This window comes from Phoca vitulina, unplaced genomic scaffold, assembly GCF_004348235.1.
Source record: "Phoca vitulina isolate PV1807 unplaced genomic scaffold, GSC_HSeal_1.0 scaffold9, whole genome shotgun sequence".
In the NCBI taxonomy this organism is placed as follows: domain Eukaryota; kingdom Metazoa; phylum Chordata; class Mammalia; order Carnivora; family Phocidae; genus Phoca; species Phoca vitulina.
The window spans coordinates 33,579,447-33,601,198 of record NW_022589712.1 but is presented as its reverse complement, the minus strand read 5'-3'; the positions used below and the strand labels follow the sequence as shown (position 1 = coordinate 33,601,198).

Genomic DNA, 21,752 nt, shown 5'->3' with positions numbered 1-21,752 from the left:
CCATTAAGGGCGGAGGGCTTGGGGTAAAGATAGTCCAGTTATTTTGAAGCATGTTTAAGAGTTACTTTATTGAGTACTTACTATGTGCCTAACGTTTGCTACTATTTGTATTAGCTCATTTTATTCTCCCAACAGTTCTGTGAGGGGGATTCAGTTATTATCCCCACTTTACAGATGAGAAAACTGAGGCTTAATCAGGTACAGTATCAAGCACAGGGTCACATGGCTACTGAATTGCAGGAACCAGGTCTGATGCTTAATGTTCAACTTTGAATGTCAGTATGGTCTTCTTTGAGAGAAGTGTGCCCTTTGAGTCCCAGACTTACACCATGCTGTGGATTAGTTGGAATAATTTTTTTTTTTTTTTTTTTTAGATTTATTTGAGAGAGAGCAAGCAAGCAGGGTGGGGGTAAGGGGGTGGGAAGGACAAGCAGACTGTGTTGAGCACAGAGCCCAACACGGGGCTTGATCCCATGACCCTGAGATCATGAGCCGAGCCGAAATAAAGAGTCGGTTCCTTAACCGACTGAGCCATCTGGGTGCCCCTCCAGGGAAGCTGTTTTTAAAATTAACATAGGTTAGTATATCCCTTCCCAATGTTTTATTTGAAGGTACAAGGCTGAAACTCATCCTTCTGTCCATCACTATTTTTCATTTCTTCAGAGACATTCAGAAAACGTGGTGGAATGGTATCGACCTGGGTCACATTAGAGCATCTAACCTGAATAGTTCATTGTCTTTACCCTTCTAATTTCTTTCCTTTGTTTTCTACCTTGTGCTTTACTCTACCTCACAAGGCTCCGCAACTCCTCAAAGAAAGCACAGATGATCAAAAGAGAAACAAAAAAAATTTGGTAATATTAATATTCAGGCTAATAATAATTTAGTAATAGTTAAAAATATAAATTGAATTAATAGAGGCCAAAGCCTAGAAGTTTCATGACCCCACAAAAGATCTCTAGAAATAAATGTGTCCCCTTTCTGGTTATTTTCTTTGTGCCTTGCATGTCACAAGTCTGTGTTCCTGGGAACATATATTGTAATGTCCAAAATAGCATAGAAATTCATTTTATAGCGCTCACAGGAGTAGTCCTTGACTATACCGACTTTTTCAGATATTCGATTTAATTTAATTTAGCTACAGTAGAACCAGAGTTACTTAATCGAAATAATGCCAGATAGGTTTGGTTAATGCTCTGCCAAAAATAAAGAACTGTCTTTCTATGAGGTTTATCAAAATTCGACTCCAAACTGGGGATAAGACAGAGCTTTATACTGACAAAATATCAGGTCAGGTGTTCCTTCTGTTAGTTATCGGTAGTCTGAAATCCGCACTGATTCACTTTAAAAATAAATTCTACCGCAATTAGAAATAAGGGTTGCGTGTGTCCTATAAATGTCTTCTATCTCTTTTGTTCTCGTGCGCCATCTAGTGTTGTGTAAGGGAATATTCGGCTAAATTTTCATTTTTGCTGAGTCGCTGATGAAAGCCTTAGTGTGGAAAGAGACCATCTAGTCCAAAGCCCTGCCCTCATTTTCTGTATGAGGCATTCACTGCTCTATGGAGGTGAAACACAGATAATTGCTGATAAATATGGGATTCGATTTTATTCTAGAATAGTGGGGGGACATTCTCCATAATTCTCTGTTGACTTTACTGTTTTTAATCATATTAACAGTTTTGGTGGCACAGAACTGAGATATATATATATATATATACACATATATATATATACACACAATATTTAGAATAGAAACTCAAGTATTACAGTGACTTTGGAGACAAATAACTCTGATTTGGGGAAGGTTATACACTACACTCAGACTCAGTTCCATCATCTGTAAAATGTGCATCACTGTATCTATCATCATCATCATCATATCTATCTCAGGGGGCTATTATGGAGAAAGAAAAATGGGTGAAGTCTCTAGTAGAGATTATGATTCATGGAAGTAGTCAATTAGTGGCAGCCATTTTTTTTAAGATTGTATTTATTATAGAGGAAGAGGGACAAGCAGACTCTGTGCTAAGCACAGAACCTGGTGAGTGCTCAATCCCATGACCCTGAAATCATGACCTGAGCTGCAATCAAGAGTCAGACGAATAACTGAGCCACCCAGGTGCCCCCAAGTGGCATCCATTTTTAATATTCTATGAGTATCCCTATAAAATGGGGTTCTCAGAAGCCAATATTTTGTCGGATCAGCACCCATCCTGGCACTCAAATTTGGATCTGTACAATAACTGGAGGATCCTTTCTACTAGCAATCCTCCTCCTCCCGTGGTACACTCAGTACAGTGTAACGTGTACGAGTAGTGGATCTAGTGCTCAGGTAGGTCTAAACCCCACCTTCACCCATCAGCCGAGTGACCTCAGACTTTCTACTTGACATCTCTGTGGTAAGGTTTCAACATCTGTCATATAGGGATGATGATACCTATCTCATTGGTTTGTGAGGATTAAATGTGTTGCTATATGTACCTGACATACAGAAAGTGCTATATAATTTCTGTTAAGTATTAGCTATAACTTAAAGCAAAACAAAACAAGTCATTTACTTGGTACAAGTGCTAATAACACTGTTATAGAATATTTAACTAAACCTAAATTTTCAAGGAAAAGATTAATACAGAGGCTGATTTCCTTCATCTGAAATAACTAGGAACACTTCTATATTTTAGGTGCTTCCAATATATATTGTTTAAAAAGGTCATCTTCTTGGGCACCTGGGTGGCTCAGTGGTTGAATGTCTGCCTTCGGCTCAGGTCATGATCCCAGGGTCCTGGGATCGAGCCCTGCATCGGGCTCCCTGCTCCGTGGGAAGTCTGCTTCTCCCTCTCCCTCTGCCTGCCGTTCCCCCTGCTTGTGCTCTCTTTCTGTCAAACAAATGAATAAAATCTTTAAAAAAATGTCATCTTCTTGAAAGATCTGTTTGATAGAAGGATTTCTGGGTTTTTTTTTTTCGTTTTTGAAGGATTTGTCTTAATAAAATTTTCCCCAATTTCTTTCTCTATGCAATATATTACACCAAATGCTTGTGGTTATTGTGTCACTCAATCCCCAGGGAGGGCATGACCATTTCCCAGACTGTACTGATGAAGAACTAAAACCTTTAGAGAAATTTAGTAACTTACCCAAATTTATAGAGCTGATGTGTATGGAAAAAACAAAACAAAACAAAACAAACAAAAACCAACCAGAATCCCAATCCAGGAATGTTTACAACTACTTAGAAATGGTTGAAACCAGTTTCTGTAAATACTTCAAAGTGAAATAATCCCCAGATCCTGAAGCAAATTGTTTCGCTTCTCTAAGTCCCCGTTTTCCTCACATCTAAGATGACAGTGATTAGATCAGGTGGTCCAAAATACTGAAACACCAGAATTTAAAGCACATATTTTTACTTCATACATCTGGCTAGTGAATCTAGAAATTTATTTATTTAAAATTTAAAAATACATCTCATGATTTTTCTATTGCATTCTATAATTGGTGTTCTAAAAGTTATCAATTATCAATATCGGTTCCACAAAAGTTTAAATTTGATATTATCTAATTCAGAATTCAAAAAGTATAAGGATATCTGTTCTTATACATATAGCATATTAACTCTGTAGTCATTTTGATAATGCCCAAATTTTCTATAAGCCCAGAATTTAAACCCACCAATTATCTCACATGATCTGACTTGTTAAAATCTACAATGTATTAAATCTATATGAAAGATATAAAATATGATAAAACTTGCTTGTTGATTTATTTCACATATTCTCTCATTTTATAATATTTAAATATTTAATGGTAAAATTGTCACCTCTTTAATCATTGGCCAGTCTCGATTTCTTTATTTTTGTAAACACAAAACAATGGGGAAATCTGTCACAAGTCAACCTGAATATTAGCAGAAGAAAACATTACCTGCTGGCATTTTGTTTTTATTTTCAAGTCAGCAAGACATTTATAATAAAAAGAAAAAATATTTATTAGTGAAACCTTACATTCTTCTTTTTATTTTTAATAATTTTTTAAAGTAAGCTCTATGCCCAGCGTGCAGCTTGAACTCCCACCCCCAAGTTCAGGAGTCACATGCTCTCCCTACTGAGCCAGCCAGGTGCCCTGAAACACTACATTCTTTAACACTCAATTAATACATATTCAATAATTGGAAAGCGGCTACTTGCTATTATTGTACTGACATAATAGACAGCACTGACCTCAGTCTAAGCCCTCATAAATCATCCCATACAGCCAAGCCTATTCAATAGCCTGGCCAAGCATGTGAAATCGGTAGGGTTCATAAGAAAAGGGAACTGAGCCCATGACAAATTAACAGGTTACTGTAGTAATTATATTTGGTGTAGAAGGAAGGAAGAGGAGGACTCCCCCCATCCCTGACCACCCAGCGTGAACTCGACAATCTTTCATGTAATACTATTTGCATCCTCTTCACAGCACTCATAACTCTGACATGTTTATTCACGGTGTCTCTTTCCCACCAAAGTTCAGGTTCCCGGACATCAGGAACTATCTTGTCTTCTCACTCCTGTGTCCCTAGTATCTCCAGGAGTGCCCGACACATTAAAGATGCTCAAAAATAGTTACTGAGTAATGAACGAAAGCAAGCAAGTGATTAAACAATGACCTTCTGTTTCTAATATTTTTTTCATCCATTGCTATTAGTTGTTGTCCTTGCTATGGCTCTAACCATTATAAGCAATTTCCTCTTGCCTTGGTTAACAACTATGCCTTAGTCTGAACTCTCTTCACAGCCAAGGACAGCCAGGGATTGTTTAGGGTTGAGCTGTTAGCAGCCTGCTCCTGAGCTCTGAGGATACCTACGCTTGAAGGACACAACTTTCCTTTGGGTGGTTGTGTCAGGACGGTTCCACCTCTCCTCATGAAACTTCTGAGGTGTTTCTCATAGACTAGATGCTTTCATTCAGCAACATGAATTTTGCACTCTTCAGCATGTCTAGAGTTACACGGTTCTATACATATTGAGACTTGCATCTTAGAAGCATCATCATTCATTAAGGGATGTACATCATCGCCACCATTCTGACCCATGACTTGGGTAAGACGTCCTCCTGCACTGGATCATTGCTTTCTAAATGACAAGCCTACATCCAACCCACAGCTACCTTTAGACACTCTCTGCTCCACCCCTCGCCCCCTCAAATCTGTAGTGGTTTTGGTAAGACCCACATCCAAACTGCACATGAAGGCACCAGGCTGACCATCGGGCCTTTCCATACTCCATTGCCCTCTAGTTACTTCCACTTGGAAGTAGCTGTCATGTTGCCAAGCCTGAGGAGAGGGCAGTGACTGCAGTAGGCTGCAGGTACTTTATACTCTAACGTGGTTTGTAAGGCCAAGCTTCACCTCATGCTTGGGGAGTTGGTAAGCACAAGCTGCACAAAGCATCAAATCCCTTCCAATGGAGGCATAAACAATCAGAAAAATGGTAGCCTTGTTGGTATCACAGAAGTATCATCCGGGACCTGGGTGTGTTATACTAATTCTTAGCCTGGCCATGCCCTGTTGTCTCCTAAATTGCACTTGATGTCACTTGAATCAGGCCCTTTATTTTGACAACCTAGACAAGCCAGAAACCCATGCCCATGGCAGAACAGACCTACAGACCTTCCAGAGCGCTATGGGAGAAGATCATACATACTCCATGCACAGACACAAGAGTACCTAAGAAGCTTTTTAAATCACAGATTCCTGATCTCTCTTCGCAGAAAAGTTTGATTCAGGAAAATTGAAGTGGAGCCAGAGAATCTGTACTCTCTCAAAGTTTATTCACTACCATCACTTCTACCCAACCGCTCAAGCATCCACCTCACTGTATCTGAAGAATATTCATTTTAGGAACCCACTGAATGACCAAAACCGCACTCCTATAAGCAATTCAAAAAGCAACAATAACTAAGTCATTTTGCTCTCAGAACAAGGGGAGCTCTCATTCACTCACTCATTTGTGCATCAGGCACCATGCTAAAAATGTGCAGGGAAATAAAGATGAATAAGATACAGTTCCTGTGGGCAGGGCTAACTACACTACTATGGGGTCCAGGACAAAATAAAAATGCAGGGCCCCTTGTTCAAAAAGTATTAAGCAGGGGCACCTGGGTGGCTCAGTCGGTTGAGTGTCTGCCTTCGGCTCGGGTTGTGATCTCAGGGTCCTGGGACCAAGCCCCACATCGGGCTCCCTGCTCAGCGGGGAGCCCACTCCTCCCTCTGTCGCCTCTCCCCCTACTTTTGCTCTGTCAAATAAATGAATAAAATCTTTTTAAAAAAGAGTATTAAGCATTTCAGGACTGTGACAGCAGAGCATTAAACCAAGCATAAGTCCCATCTGCATATTCATATTGGGAACCCACGGACCTAAAGGACATTCCGAACAAACGGCAATGCAGAAAACAACAGGAAGTACTTCATTTTGCTCTGAAAACAAGAGCTCTCAGCTATGCCTTTGACACTGGCCTTGTCTGTATATAAGGGAGGAATCTAGAACATTCCCACCTGAGAAATGACATTCAAACAGGCAAAAAGTGATGAGGTAACCAAAAGACACTTATCATTACGAAAGAGTCTCCATTTCAATCAATTCTTCTAGTTGAATAAGTAGTCCTAACACTTCCAATGAGGGAGCTTAAAATAACCACAGAATAATGAATTACTATTCTCCATTACCTTGGGGGTTTTCCTGGGTGCTACTGCTTTCTAGAAGCTATAAAAATTAATACTTAGGAATAAAAGTCCCTCTTTGTAGAGCTGACAGAGGCATAAGCAAGTGATATTCATGAGTTCATGAAAAGGAAAAAATAACAAGTCTTCATTTCTACTTAGCTCACAATACCTTCCTAATACCCTTTCTAATCTTCTAAGGAAATGTAAAAAAAAAAAAAAAAAGAAAGAAAGAAAGAAAGAAAAAAAGTGTGAAAATTTTCATTCAAGACAGCCAGCTTGAAACTTGAATTAATCCAAATGCACTAAATAAGCGAGCTCTTCCATACTTCAGAACATTATTCTTATTAAGCCATTTGTCAAACTCATATTCTGACATTTCATGTGAGTAACCATCATGATTTCATAATATAGAATTATGTAGTTTAAGACATTGATGACTGTTTTGTCGTATGGATTTGGGGATCTATAAACCCAAATCTTGGTATTTATTCCTAACCTTTTAAGGTCAAAGAGGGGGGAGAAAAAAGTACAGACAAAAAGCATGACCAAAACGCTTGTCCCTTCATAAACACAGCGCTTAAGAGTTCTTTGTATGGCTCATGATGGTCGAGGTTACTATATTAGCTGCCAAAGTGCCAAAGACTTGGTTCTTCTACATTTACTATTTCATGGTTGCTTTGCCTTATTTGCATTCTGACATAATACTCAGCTTCAGAACATTACAAATAGCAATCAACAAAATTAAAATGAACACAACTTTATAGCATGCTGAAATTGTGGTCGAGGGGGAACAAGTTCTCTGAGCAAAAGCGCATATAAGAGCAGCAGGGCTCTGTATTTTTTTTTTTTTTAATTTTATTTATTTGACAGAGAGAGACACAGCGAGAGAGGGAATACAAGCAGGGGGAGTGGGAGAGGGGAGCATGATGCGGGGCTCAATCCCAGGACCCTGGGATCATGCCTGAGCAGAAGGCAGACGCTTAACGACTGAGCCACCCAGACGCCCCAGGGCTCTGTATTGTTTTAAAAACACCTACCCAGATGTTAAAGAAGGTGTTCTCCCTACGCACAGAGGAGGAAGAGTCAGGAAGAAGACCTCTCGTGCCATTTCTAACAGGCACTTGTACATTTCACCTGCTATCGTGAACCCATAGGTGATGGAATAGGAACTGTTCATGCTCCTATTCAAAATTAAACCTCACTTTCAAGGAAAGAGGAAAAGGGAATCATCAAGTACAGATTTAAAATTAATCTTACCCAGTGAAAGAAAATTTACAAACATATCAAGTTTGCTAAGGAAAAGAAAAAATTATTTGTCAAATTGAACACAGTGTAGTTTTTGGACTGTTTTTTTTTTTTTTTTTGAAGTCCACTGATAAACATAATGTACGTAGACGAAACCAGATTCCAGTTTAGAGTTTTTCTTAAAACTGAGAATATAATGAAATCTGAATCTCACTGTTATTTCAAATTTATTAGTCAAAACATACACACCTTACTCAGCAAAGCCCATAAGATAGTTTCAAAAGCATGTCAACTAAATAAGTTTTCTTCAGAATCATTCTTTTTAAAATACAGACCAACACTGGGGATTCTGACTTGGTAAGTCTAGGACAAGACCCAAGCAGGTTTGGTTTTGTTTTGTTTTAAATAAAATGCTTTTAAATTCACTAGGTGATTCTGAGACACAGAGAGCTAAGTCTCAGAACCCAGTGTTCTAAACTAATGGTTCTCAAACTGTGGCCTCCAGACCAGCAGCATCGGCAACACTGGGGACTCCTTTGTAAGGCCCCTTCTGGATTACCACCCAGACCTACTGAATTAGAACCTTGCTGGAGGGGGAGCGCACACTGCAGTTTAACAAGCCCTCCAGGTGATTCTAATTCATGTTCAAGTTTGAAAATATCTGTTTAATTAAAAAATGAGTTAGGCCAAATTCATTTGTCTTATAATTACTAAAACAAAGCAACCAGAAAATCAGCAGATTTTCTTTTATGGTTTCTTTATTCAACACGCATATCAAAATAAATCTCAGAAATTTATTTCTCCCTAAAAGGACCTAACAGCTGCTACCTTGGACATATTTCTATAAGCAATCACTCTGGCCACCTTGAGCTCAGCCTCCAGCTCCTTCCCTGGGTTAGGACAGAGGTCAGCAAACTTCTGCTATAAAGACCCAGATAGTAAAGGTTTTCAGCCCAGCAGGCCATATGGTCTCCGTCACAGCCACTCAACTCTGCCATTCACAATGCATAAATGATGGGTGTGGCTGTGTTCCAATAAAACTTTATTTACAAAAACAGCTGTCAGGCCAGATTTGGCCCAAGGGCTATAGTTTGCTGACCCCTGAGTTTAAGAAATAATGGCAGACTAGTTGGGGGAGAGGGGTGTGGAGAGGAATGAAACATACCATCCCTTACCCAAAAATGCACATTCTCCCATGAGCACAAACTTATCCAATCTGGAAGCTGCTTCCAGACAAAGAACAGACTATAAAGAAAAGGAGAGAAAGAAAAAGTGGTGTGTCTCATTTCCAACTTATTCTCACAGAAATACTAATTAGGTGCATTCTGTGTGCCTGGAACCAAACATCAAAGCCCTACCCCCATAAACACAAATCCAACAGAAGAAGAAATAAAAATTAGAAACAATGCCATGTGATACAGCCAGACAATGAAATATTATTCAGTGCTCCAAAGAATGAGCTATTATGTCATGAAAAGGCAATGGGAAAACAAATGCATATTACTAAATGAATGAAGCCAATCTGGAAAAACTACATACTGTGGGATTCTAACTACAGGACAGTGTGGAAAAGGCAAAACGATGGAGACAGTAAAAAGATCAGTGTTGCCAGGGATTAGGGGAGAGGGTAGATGAATCAACAGAACATAGAGGACTTTCAGGGCAGTTAACCTACTGTGTAAGATACTATGCCTTGAGATGCATGCATCATAGATTTGTCCAAACCCATAGAATGTAGGAAACCGAGAGTGAGCCCTAAAGTAAACTATGGACTCTGGGTGATGCCAATGTGTCAATGTAGGTTCAACAATTGTAACAAATGTCCTACTATGGTGAGGGATGTTGATAATGGCAGAGGCTATGCCTGTGTGGGGGTAGGGAGTACATGGGAAATGTCCCTAAGGATCTTCTCAATTTTGTTTTGAATTTAGAAGTGCCAAAAAAAAAAAAAAAGTCCATTAAAAAAACAATATTCCCAATGCACAGAGTGAAAAAGAGATCTGATAGGACTATTAGTAGAGGGATATTAGAATGTAAAAATAATGCCAGTGAGACATCTGATACTATACTGTTGTTCCAGTCATGACAGTTTGGTTCCATTAAGTCACACTACCTGACCCATTAATTCATGGATCTCAGCTCATGGTTTCAGGGTTAAGTGAACTAATTGTGTAATGAGCCCACAGGGCTAGAGAAAGAAGCGTGGTCCAAACACAGGCCAAACTGTGTAATAACAGTAATAATGACCCCAAACGACATCCCCCTTCTCTCCCATCATGGCCTCTGTCTTTGTAGGTGTCTTGCCATTAGGCTGTACATTCATAGAGGGCAAGTCCATATTTTATGCATCCTTGTATCTTCAAGAACTAATGTAGTATCAGGCACATGGAAGGCACAGAATAAATACTGTATAACAACATGAAATGAAACAATTGTCATTTATTGAGTGGCCCCTAAAAAAAAAAATACTTTAAAATTGATCAAATTGCTCTGGGAATATAGTAGGGATGACTGGAAACCCCCTGAAGCAGCTAAGAAATAGCACTAGGTCTGGACGAGCGGGAATGAACAGGATTATGCCACTTGGAGAACAAGGAGAAACATATTCCAGGTAGAGGGAACAGTAGCTGCTGAGGCAAGAAGCTCAAGATTAAACATTCAGGAAACAGAAAAATCAACATAGCTGGACCATAGGGGTAAACTGCTGAGAAAAAGGAGATTAAAAAAAAAAAAAAAAAATGAAGGCAAATTGAGATCTATCTTATGCCTGAGAAGTTCAGAGGTTATCCAAACATATGACATCATACCATATAATCTGGAAACTACCATGATCAGACACTTAAAGGTAAAAAGCCCCAATAAATCACTCTTGCTGTAGCAGAGGCCCAAATAGGGGAGTATTGCAGGAGCAGGCTTAATGGACCCAATGAAAGAAGTTGACTACCAAAACAGTGACCAGTAGAATGGATGGGAGAAAAAAAAATTGAGAGGTTTTTCTGAATTTGCATAGATATTCTTTCCTGTTAGATGGGGAAGGAAGAGCTAAGGAAGATTTCTCCCCTTTCTCATTTGGGAGACTTTTACCTGAGTCAGGAAACAGAACAGGAGAAGCAAGAAAGATAGACCCTATTCTGTTGTGGGTATGTTGAACTTCAGATACTTGGGGAAAGATAAAGTGTAGTCTCAAACGTTTAATAGTGTAATTTATATGAAACCACTCTGAAAGCTTAAAAACACAAACCAAACTACTACTATTTTTAACAGTAACCAATATATGATGCACCTATAAAATGTAATGCATGTTGAAACCAGCCTAAGGCGTGAAATGGTCACATTTTTAGGGAAGCATAGAAGACTACAGCCAGATTGCCCCACTACCAATAAGTACCTCTGGAAAGTGAAGGCCTATCAACAAAAACCTAGAAAAATAAATGTTTGGTCCTCTCAGCTGCAAGATTACTCTTGGCCCAGGCCACGGCAGGCCAGGCCTACCAAACTCACTGGGCTACCATTAGTGAAAAGATTCCAGAAACAGCCAGAGAGTTCTAGTACCCACGTCTTCTCAAAAGCAGGGACAGTGAACAGCACAACTTACATCTAAGGTCAAAGGGTCGAATTCGGCCTTCCTAACCCCAAGGGATGTCATGGTATTGGTTTGGGACATGGGAAGGGATGGTTTATTTTTTAAGATTATTTATTTGAGAGAGCAAGTGAACACGCGGGAGGGGCAGAACGAGGGGGTAGGGAGAGAGGGAGAGGGGAGGGAAGGAGGGAGGGAGACAGAGAGAGAGATATTCTCCAACAGACTCTCCACTGAGCAAGGAGCCCAACGCTGGGCTCAATCTCATGACCCTGAGATCACCATTTGAGCCGAAATCAAGAACTGGATGCTTAACCAACTGAGCCACCCAGGCACCCTGGGAGGGAATGGTTTATTAAGACAGCATTCACCATAGATCATAGAGCATCTGGGGTACAGTGAAATATTTAATGAAAAAAGAAGGGACTGACTCTACGGCACATAAACCAATTGTTTCATTCAGATTTAGGGCAGACATTTTCTAGTTTATTTAAACCTAAAGATGTTTTATCAGAATATCCAGAATAAACTAGTTTCCTAAAAATAATATCTTGGCTTCAAAAAGGATTCACACGATAGATACCAAAAATATTACATGTAAAATTGAGTGGTAAGATTGTGGAATATTTCATTTCTTTTGGGAACAGGTCCCTGTATTTTCTAAGTTTTCCATAGGACAGCTACCAAAAATATTACAGGGATTAAGCTTGGGTGGTAGGATTATGATTTAATATCTTTGGGGACATTTCTGTGTATTTTTTAGGTTTTCTGTAACAAAACTACATTACTTGTGTAATCAGAAATAAAATGTAACGTGCAGAGGAAAGAAAGTCTATTCATGCCGGCTTCACCTCCACACCTCCTTAGTTCAAGGTACTGATACCTCCTGTCTGCAACACATCTTCCAGCTTTCTCTCTGGCCCTACGGTGCCTTCTCCCTTTAGCAGCCATAATGCTCCTTTAAAATGTAGAGTCCTCCAGTAGGTTCATTGCACTCAAAGAATTCATTCTCCACAAGACCCATCCACCTGGCCCTGGCCTATCCCTCTGATCTTAGCTCCTAATTTACCCCTCCCCCACATACCTGTCCCTAATTCCTACCCACCCTCCACCACCACACCTTTCCCTGACCCTCTCCCTCCCCAATGCCTTTCTCTGCCCAGCCACACTGCTTTACAGCTGTCTCTAGAACAAACCAAGCAACCAGGAACAGGTCCTCAGACTTTACCTCCGCACTGGTCCCGAATCAAATATTGTCTCTTCAGAGAGGGCTTCCCTGAGTGCCCTACCAGAAGACACATTCCATACTATTTCTTGGTCTGCTCTTCACAGCACTTACAAGGGCCTGATATTTTTTTATTTAGGAACCACCATCCCCTTGCACCATATTATAAGCCCTTTGAGAACAGGAAACTTACTCATCTTGTTCAAACATCTGTCCTGAATATCACCACAGAGCTCATCATATAGATGCACAATGAACTTTTGGTAAGGGGTAGGGGTTATCAGCTGGCAAGATTTTATTGCACATTGCCTCAAGTTTATTTTATGTTGTGTTTGAGGAAGCTATCAAGACTGTGCATTTTCTTTCTCAGCACACCATGACATCACATTGCCAGATTGTGTGATATACTGAAGTAGAAGCAAAAAGTGAGGATTGAGTTATCATTGTTCCTTCGTATACTTTTACTGGGGTCTCCTGGGAACTGAACTAAGAAATTCACCAGGTTAACTCTGCAATGGCTTACATTTTTTTTTTTTACATGTGATATAACCAAGACATTCAAACACGATAATGCAAGAAACTTCAAGATAAAGGAGGGAGTGGAACGTAGATACCCATATGTTCCAAAAAATGCAGATATTCAGATTCAAACTGGATTTGTACTCTTATCCTCCCATTGTTGAGCTATTCAGCAAAAAACGATGTCACAGAGAAACAAAACCAGGCTTATCCTCAAACCTTAGGATGTCTTTGTATTCCCAAATTAAGTTCCTAGCAGTGACAATCTGAAAGTTGCTGGCTGGGCTAAAAGCTAAGTATGCCCTTGAAATAGGTCCAGAATTCCTGGGATTTTGGACATAAATAGATCAACTAGTTTGATGTCTGGCTTCTTGCCTAGACTCCAGTTAATACTTGAGAATTTCTAGTTCTGTATGGGTACAGTTATCTTTTCCTTAAATTGCTAAAACCCAAGAGTTGTCCTAAATAATGGAAAACTCATTTATTAAATCAAAGGCAATCAGTGACTGACACCTTTCATGCCATAAAGATAGCTGATTAGCTCTTTTTAGACTGCTACAAACAGTCTGATGGGAGGGATAGCTGAGAAAGTTCTATGTAATTATTAAAATGGAAACATTTCTGATCATGTACCTCCTCTCTTGAAAATATATGGGATTTATCCTGATCTAGGTTTTGAGGATCAACGTATTGCAGCTGAACTGGGTTTGAATCCTAAAACTACTTGAGCCTATCTCCGAAACAGTGGCAGAAATAGAGAAGCAGACAGAAGTTCTCATTTAATAAAGGAAAAGACTGGAAAACTATACCTATTAGGACTAAAGTTCTAGTACTATTTGATTGTTAAGAGGAAAAATGAAATTCATTATATTTCAAGTGTTTCCTTCACAGACTGAGGATGTTTGTGACATCCCACCTGTTTTCTATCGGATATGGAAGAACCATGAACAGTGGGTAGTAAGACTGGGACAGGTTAGTAACAAAGGCTGGGATAGCCCCACCACCATTCTCAACTCTTCTAAAGGGAAACAAAGAGTTGCACTGGAATCCTCATCATGTGTCATGATTTGTTTGTCATAGTTGGATGACAGGGGAGAGAAGAGGAGAAGGAACCGAATGGCCTACCTAACATCCAAATGTAGAATAACTTTGTTTCCTGTTTCCTTCTTCTTCCAACTGATCATTAGGACTCCCTTCTAGGTGATGGCTGAGAGTAGTTCTTAGTATTAGAACAAACTTTATGTCTAACTAGAACCGGAATGATCACTACTAATTAGGTAAGGGAAAAAAGCACCTCTCACAAACCATTCCACAGAAAGAGACCAAGAACGAGCAGAGGCAGGCCTCAGATGATAGTTTTTCTCAGTAGAACCCCGAGTCTTTTGGAGCTTCTGAAAAAGGTGTTTCTTCTGTTAATTCCACTGAGGGACACCTGGGTTTGTGTTCAGGTAGTATGAACCTGTAAAAATCAGAGGCCAGACTATTAACCTCAGAGTCCCTGGCAGCTTTTGTCTTGCCACAGGTCAGCCGAGAGTTCAGAACTCAGGGTGTCAGGAATGTATAGAGCCAGAATAGTTACACCAGAAAAGGGAGGAAGGAATGGATTTCTCCCAGTTCCTAGGCTAGTAACGTGACTTTAAAGAACTTTATCCTTTCTGTAGAACAAAGCCTGTTGAACTCAAGGTAGTTGGTTCCAGCCCCTACAAAATAAACTAGAAATAGGAATTTTTAGGTCTGGGCAACCTTGATCCCTCACCCTTTCTTACTAGAAGTTGTTCACTTATTCATAGTTAAATGGACCCAAAAGAGAATGGATCACAAACACCTGTTATGTTAAAAAAAAAAAAAAAAAAAAAAAGGCTTTAACTGGGGGTTGTATGAAAACAATGAATCGTGGATCACTGCATTGAAAACTGGTGATGTATTGTATGGTGACTAACATAACATAGTAAAATAAAATTTAAAAAAACGAAGGCTTTAGGGGAGGAAGAGAATGGATGAAATAGGTGAAGGAGATTACGACACTTATATTGAGCACTGAGTCCTGTGTAGAATTGTTGAATCACTATATTGTACACCTGAAACTAATATAACACTGTATGTTAATCATACTTGAACATAAAAATTAAATATAAATGACTAAACATCAAGCCTCCCCAAATAAATAAAAAGGCCTTAAAAGCAATAATCTGTCCAGAAATTCTTTTTTCCAGTCAAGTATTTCCATGAAGTATTTCCTTATCTTTTTCCTTCCTCTATCACTGCAAGAGTTATATTTTTTCAGTTTGGGTCCTTGCTGTCTTAGAGAAATAACATACTGTTTTTAAATGAGTTGTTATTAATAAGTTTATCTTTAAATTGAGGAAATAAATCTAACAGCTGATAAGAAAGAAAACATTTTTCTGCCCCATTTGATTACAATCGCTAAATGTTAGGGAATACTTGTAGACCCACTCTTGCTGAGTAGGTTGGGGTTTACTTGGTAAAGTGATCCTTTCTCTCAAAACCTCCAGATGAATTAACAGTGATGGAAACTGTAGCCACTCTTACATGTCATTTTGGACAATTTCTTTGGTAGTGCAGAGTTTACACTTATTTGAATACTCTTTATGTTCTGAAAGCCTCTTTTTTCTTTTATGTGAAGATCCGTCTGAAGATGTTGACTCCAGCTTTTATCAGAAATATTAATTTGCAACCACGAAGTTGATTTACATGTTTACTTTTTAGCTGATGCCTCTGTGGAGAAGCTATCCTGCTCAAGACCCAAAGGATATGAGGGGTGCTAATTTTTTTTTCTTTAAATTTGGGGACTCCTATTGATCTCTCGGGAGTTAAACCCTGAACATTTCTTTTTACAAATAACCAGATACCTGTAGTATGAACGTTTCCTTTCTAGTCAGTTGAAGTTCAATGCTGAGCAAGGTTGATGTTGAATTTTAATATTATTCTCTCTGGGCTGTAAGTGAAATCAATCATTTCGAAAAGGCTGCCAATTATGATATCCATTTGCTTATAGGGCATGAAGTATCTTTCTTTAGAATATGCCAGGAATTTTTTTTTTAAGTACTTTTAACCTCATCTTGTAAATAGAGACCTAAATTTTACCAAGCAGGTCGGGGACAGGGTTAAGAATAACAGAGGTAATAAAGAACACTAATGCTTACTTCAACTTCATCCGGCAAGGATTTTTAAATCACACAAAAAGTCCTGTTTTTCAGTCTCCGTTAAAAGCAAACTTGCAATGTGAGAACAAGGCTAGTAGTTACAAAACCTTTCCCAGCTGTGGATTTCAGAGCTAGCAAAAGCACTGAAAAGAGAAAAGCATGCAAAGGAGCCCTCCTTACCTGAAGTGAAAGCAGTACACCAGCTTCGTTACTACCGTAACCATCCTTTCCAAGTCAAGAGCCGGGAATGCCAGAGTGACAAGAAGTCAAGAAGGAAGCCAAGGTTGGAGCGGCTGCAAGAATCTTCCCAGGGTCCTTTCTCCCGCGACACACCTCCTCTCTCTCAGGCTCAGAAGACACGTGGCTCTCACTCGCCCTTCACGGTTAACCACAAGCCTGTCATTTCGGCTCCCTCACCCAGCAGCTGCTAGAAGCACCGGGTTGCAGCGTGCACCCCGGGGGTGCTGAGCACGAGCCCCACGCTGAGCAGGCGGAGTGCGGCCCGGGGAGCCCGGGGCTGCGCGGCCGCAGCTGACGATCCTACAGCCGCACGTTACCGGGCAGAGAGCAGCTTTCCAGGAACGAGGACCAGCTGCGGCACAGCCCGGGCGCTTCCCGGAACCCAGGGCAAGCTGGAGCTCGCGGAGAGCCCAGGAAGCGGCCCGGCTACTGAGCATGCTCGGCTGTCCCCCGCGCGGCGAGGGCCTTTCAGACGGTGACTTCTCTTCCTGATTTGAGAAAGGGAGAACGGAGAAGTGTGCGGAGGTGATTTCTTCAACGTGGAGATGACCTTCCCCCCCCCCCCCCCCCAAAAGACATTGCATTGCAATTAGCAAATATTATTCATAGGTTGATAGAGATGTTTGGAAGCTATCACTACTGTTTAGTCTTTCTCTCTGCACAATTAAGTTGTCTCTGGGGTCAAGTATGTAGTGTAGGCAGTGAAAGGATTTTTATCCTAGGAAATCACTATCACTCAAAGATTCGGTATGAAATTGCCTATTTTTGAAAGTCTGAGTAAGCAATGCGTCATGAATCAGTTGATGTCTACACAACTGCCTAAAGACAATGACCTTCTTAAGAAAAACATTTTATAAAGTGTGCAATTTTTGAGATTTAAATGTTAATTTATATCATAATAACTCACATTTTGAAGCTTAAATCTTTCAGATGGCAAGCTTCAGATACCAGGGAATGTTGCTTATTCAGGACTGTGAACCAAACCCTTTATCAGGGCTTACAAGTACTCCATAGACGCTTGCAAGAGAATGAATTGTGGATTGATCTGTAAATGGCACAGGAAGGCTGAAGTTCTTGAATTTGATATGAACTCTTGACCTTCTTAGCTTTGTGTTTTGGGCTGGCCAAGTACCTGAAAATAGGAATACAGTTGAAGTCTGTCATATAAGTGTCCAACACATAAGCAAATTAGTTTTTCAATATGATTTTCATTTTCGTGTTGTTGTTTTGTGTGTGTGTCCCCTTTCCTTCTCTTTCCAGCCCTCTAAGAGAACTCTTTGGCAAGCTGAGCCAAACCCAGAGCATGTTCTTTCTGCTACTGTTGAAACCAGGGACATTGACTCTCCATGGTTTGCAGATAACAGAATTATTTCATTTTGAAAAACTTCAAGCCAGTCATTCCTGCCAAGTCTGTGGAGGGTGAATCCAAGAGGCGTTCATGGCTGAATGCTGGGCCTGTAAGAATCCATAAGAACACATGGGTGAGCTGAGAGGTGTTTCTCAAATCCTTACCAGGTGTTGCCTTGGCCCATTGATCTAATCCCTTAGGCAGGAAAATTTCTCTCTCTCTACTCCCCCTTCCTCCATCCTCTGACCGCCTTCTATTCTCCAGTTAAGACTCGGTGTCTCCCGAGTGCTTCTGGAGTCCAGAACATTTCCTAGCTCCCCTCCCCAGTGCCTCTCCAGTGCATACATTTATAACCACACTTCCTGGATTGTCCTTAGCTAAATCATGCCTCACCGACCACCAGCTGTGAATTCTTTAAGGACTGAGACAATGCTGGCTGTTTGCATTTATACAATTGTACATTTGCAGAATTACTGGTTTTCACATGTTTTCAGATTAGTTGAGGCACTCTAGGGAGTCCTTCTAATTGTACTGATCAATTACAAAATTGGTGGAGTTAAATTAGGGACATTTCCTAGAAGTGATTCCAGAAGGAAAATAATTTTTTCAATCAAGTCAAAGATTTCATAGCGGGAAAGGAAGATGTAGGCCTATTTGTGCAGACCTGATAAATACAGATAACTAGGGTAGAGCAGTTTGGTCTTTAATTCCTGCTTCTCTATCCCAAGTAGAAATAGAGGTAGAGGTACGTCTATCCTTACCATGGGTCCTATGGACACACACATTTTATTTCATAGCAAAGGCTTTTTATAACATTTCCCTCATTAACCTCCTACATTTTTTTCTCTTTGTTATTCGTCATTTTGCAGTGACTCTTGTTCTCAAAAGCTTTCCAACTAGCCACTCTGTTTTAATCTCTTTTTCTCCAATTCTTTTCCCATACTTCCCCTAAATTCTCTTCCTAGAATTCCTTTATCATTACAGTGAACTTTGTTGGGTGTCTTGGCGAGTCCTCCCAAGTTTCTCCTAGTAGATCCCCAATTATGATTATTTATTCATTCATCAAATAGTCCATTTGCCCAATAATACCTTGACTGGTCTAACTGGTCTAGTTTCCCACACCTTCACTATTCATTGGATAAGGGACAAGGGATGGGTATGTGACCCAATTGTAACTCATAAAGAGGCTAAGAAAGTTTGCAACAGATGTCAGGAAGGTTCTTCTTTTCTCATAAGCGAGAATTATGGAAAGCCGCTAATGTTTCATTTTTAAACAGGTAAACATGCAGCCCCTAATACTACTGGGAACCATCTTTCTACCTTGAAAAGATCATACTTATAAAGAACCAACATTGTACAAAGCGAAAAGCAGAGATGGAAAACCCAGGTCCTTGGTGAATATCATTAAATTGATCTACCTACCCAAATGCCTTCCTTACCTCACCTCTTGGAATGTGAGGCAATAAAATCTGTTTAAAGGCACTTTTAAACAGTCAAAGCCTCCTGCCTGAGATAGCTTTTTTTTTTTCAATTTCTTATTCAAAATGCTAAAATGATTAAGAAATAACTACTTTTCGGGGCGCCTGGGTGGCTCAGTCGTTAAGCGTCTGCCTTCAGCTCAGGTCATGATCCCAGGGTCCTGGGATTGAGCCCCGCATCGGGCTCCCTGCCCCGCGGGAAGCCTGCTTCCCCCTCTCCCACTCCCCCTGCTTGTGTTCCCTCTCTCTCTGTGTCTCTCTCCGTCAAATAAATAAATCTTTTAAAAAAAAAAAAGAAAACTACTTTTCTTAGCATAGCATTTGAAAATGTTCTCCTGGCCCCTTTGCATTTGTACGTTTGTTTCCCATTATTTTCTGCTAGGCATCTTACATTTTAGCCATGCTGGGCTACTTGCTCTAATCATGTCATTCGCTATCCCATTGCACAGCCTGTCTTCGTCCTGCATTTTCTCCTACAAAAATCCAACTCTTTCTTTAAGGTCCAGATTAAAACATACTTTCTCTGAAGCGGATTTTCAGAATTAATATTTCAACCTTCTGTATTTTCATACATGTTGCTTGTACCTCTGTGTGTAAGTTTGGGTCCCCCAAGAAGCCAAGCCAAGATGGGATTATATGTGCAACAACTTTATTAAGGAAAATGTCTGAAAAAAAAAATGAGGAGAGAGCTGGGCAAGGCTGGGAGCCATCAGACTAGAATCAAGTCTGGCCCTGAGTGAAGGAGAGAGAAGGAAGGAAGGAAGTTGGATGCAGTGTAGTTCTATGGAAAGTTCTGTGAGGCTGTTGATGAATCCTCAAGCCAAAGTCTTCCATTGGAGGGGTTCAGCTTCTCCCCAGAAATGAGCTGCTTTAGTATCCCTGCCACCATCACTGGTTACCTAGAAGAAGCCTGTGGCGTAGGTGGCTTGAGCAAAAAACTGTGTGACTGTCAAGGGCATAAGAGCTGTGGCCTTAGTCAGCTATGCGCCCTGCAGCTAGAAGGGTAGGAGGCACTTTCCCATGGCTGCCATGCTTCTTATTTATCACTCACTTCATCTTGTCCTACATTCTATTTGTCATATAGATGAGTCTCTTCTTTACTAGATTATAGACTCCTTAAGGGTAGGAATTGGGTCCATCTTTGTCCCATTGTATGTTTCACATAGTAGGATCCCAGCAGATTGTTACTCTGTTACTCAAGCTGAATTTTAGAATATGTGGCCTATGATCTCAGGGTCCTGGGATTTAGCCCTGTGTAGGGCTCCCTGCTCAATAGGGAGTCTGCTTCTCCTTCTCCCTCTGCCCCCGCTCGTGCTCTCTCTGTCAAATTAAAAAAAATAAAAAAGTAATAGGAAGAATGCCTGTGCTCTCTCTCGCAAATAAAAAAAATAAAAAAGTGATAGGGAGAATGCCCCCCTAAAGTCCATGAGAACTTGCTTCCGGAAGATATCAAATACTATTCCATGATTAATATTTTTAAAAAGAATGAACAGTCTCAGTCCCTTGTCTACTAAACCTGCAGGTCAACGAGTCTCCACACAGAAGCCATACTCTGAAACTTCAGGGTCCATGAGGCAGTGAAGTTGAGTACTGGCTGATTAATGCCCTATTTTTCACAAACTCAATCCCCAAGGCCAGTGGATTCCTGAACTTTTGGGTTAAATTTATAATGCACTTGGGTTCTTGACTGGGAAAATAAATTTCTCTGGCATGTTACACTTTGTACTATTTCCTCAGCATTCATTTTTAGGAGATATGAGAATGGATCTTTCAGGTACATTTTCCAGATAAAAATAAGTTAAAAGTGATACCTCCTTTCACCTTCCTGCTAATGAGCTTTCTCCTCTTTGTGTCCTCGAACCACCCCCCCCCCTTTTAGCTCATATAAGCTTCCTGTTGCCTCATTGTCTTTGGAACTTCATGTCTGTGTGGATTCCCCATATGTACACCTATTAAATGTGATTTTCTCCTGTTAATCTGTCTCATGTCAATTTGATTCTAAATCCAGCTAGATGGACCATAGGGCAGAAGAAAATTTTCCACCCTGACAATCCCTGGGCTGAGGGAGGAAGGAGGCCCTCCCCAAGCCTGGGATCCAGCCCTCTTTGGGATAGCTGTTGCCCACTGGATGGTAAAGAAGTTTGCTGCTCTTGCCAGGCCAGAACTGGTCCACAATCAGTAAGCTGAGGCTAGTGGGCATGAACTGTAGGGGCTGGGACTCCCAAGCTGGAGCCTTCCTGCAGCAGTGCCAATGG

At 40.4% G+C, this 21,752-nt stretch overlaps 1 protein-coding gene across 1 annotated transcript in view; it reads right to left on the bottom strand.

Moving 5' to 3' along the window:
• Positions 1 to 17,113, bottom strand: part of ARHGAP18 (Rho GTPase activating protein 18) — a 190,710-nt gene extending 173,597 nt beyond the window's left edge. Inside the window, exon 1 of the mRNA XM_032407890.1 lies at positions 16,612 to 17,113. Within this exon, the coding sequence (XP_032263781.1) occupies positions 16,612 to 16,655 (44 nt within the window). The 5' untranslated portion in view covers positions 16,656 to 17,113. The remainder of the gene's footprint in view (positions 1 to 16,611) is intronic.
• Between the last annotated feature and the right edge of the window lie 4,639 nt (positions 17,114 to 21,752).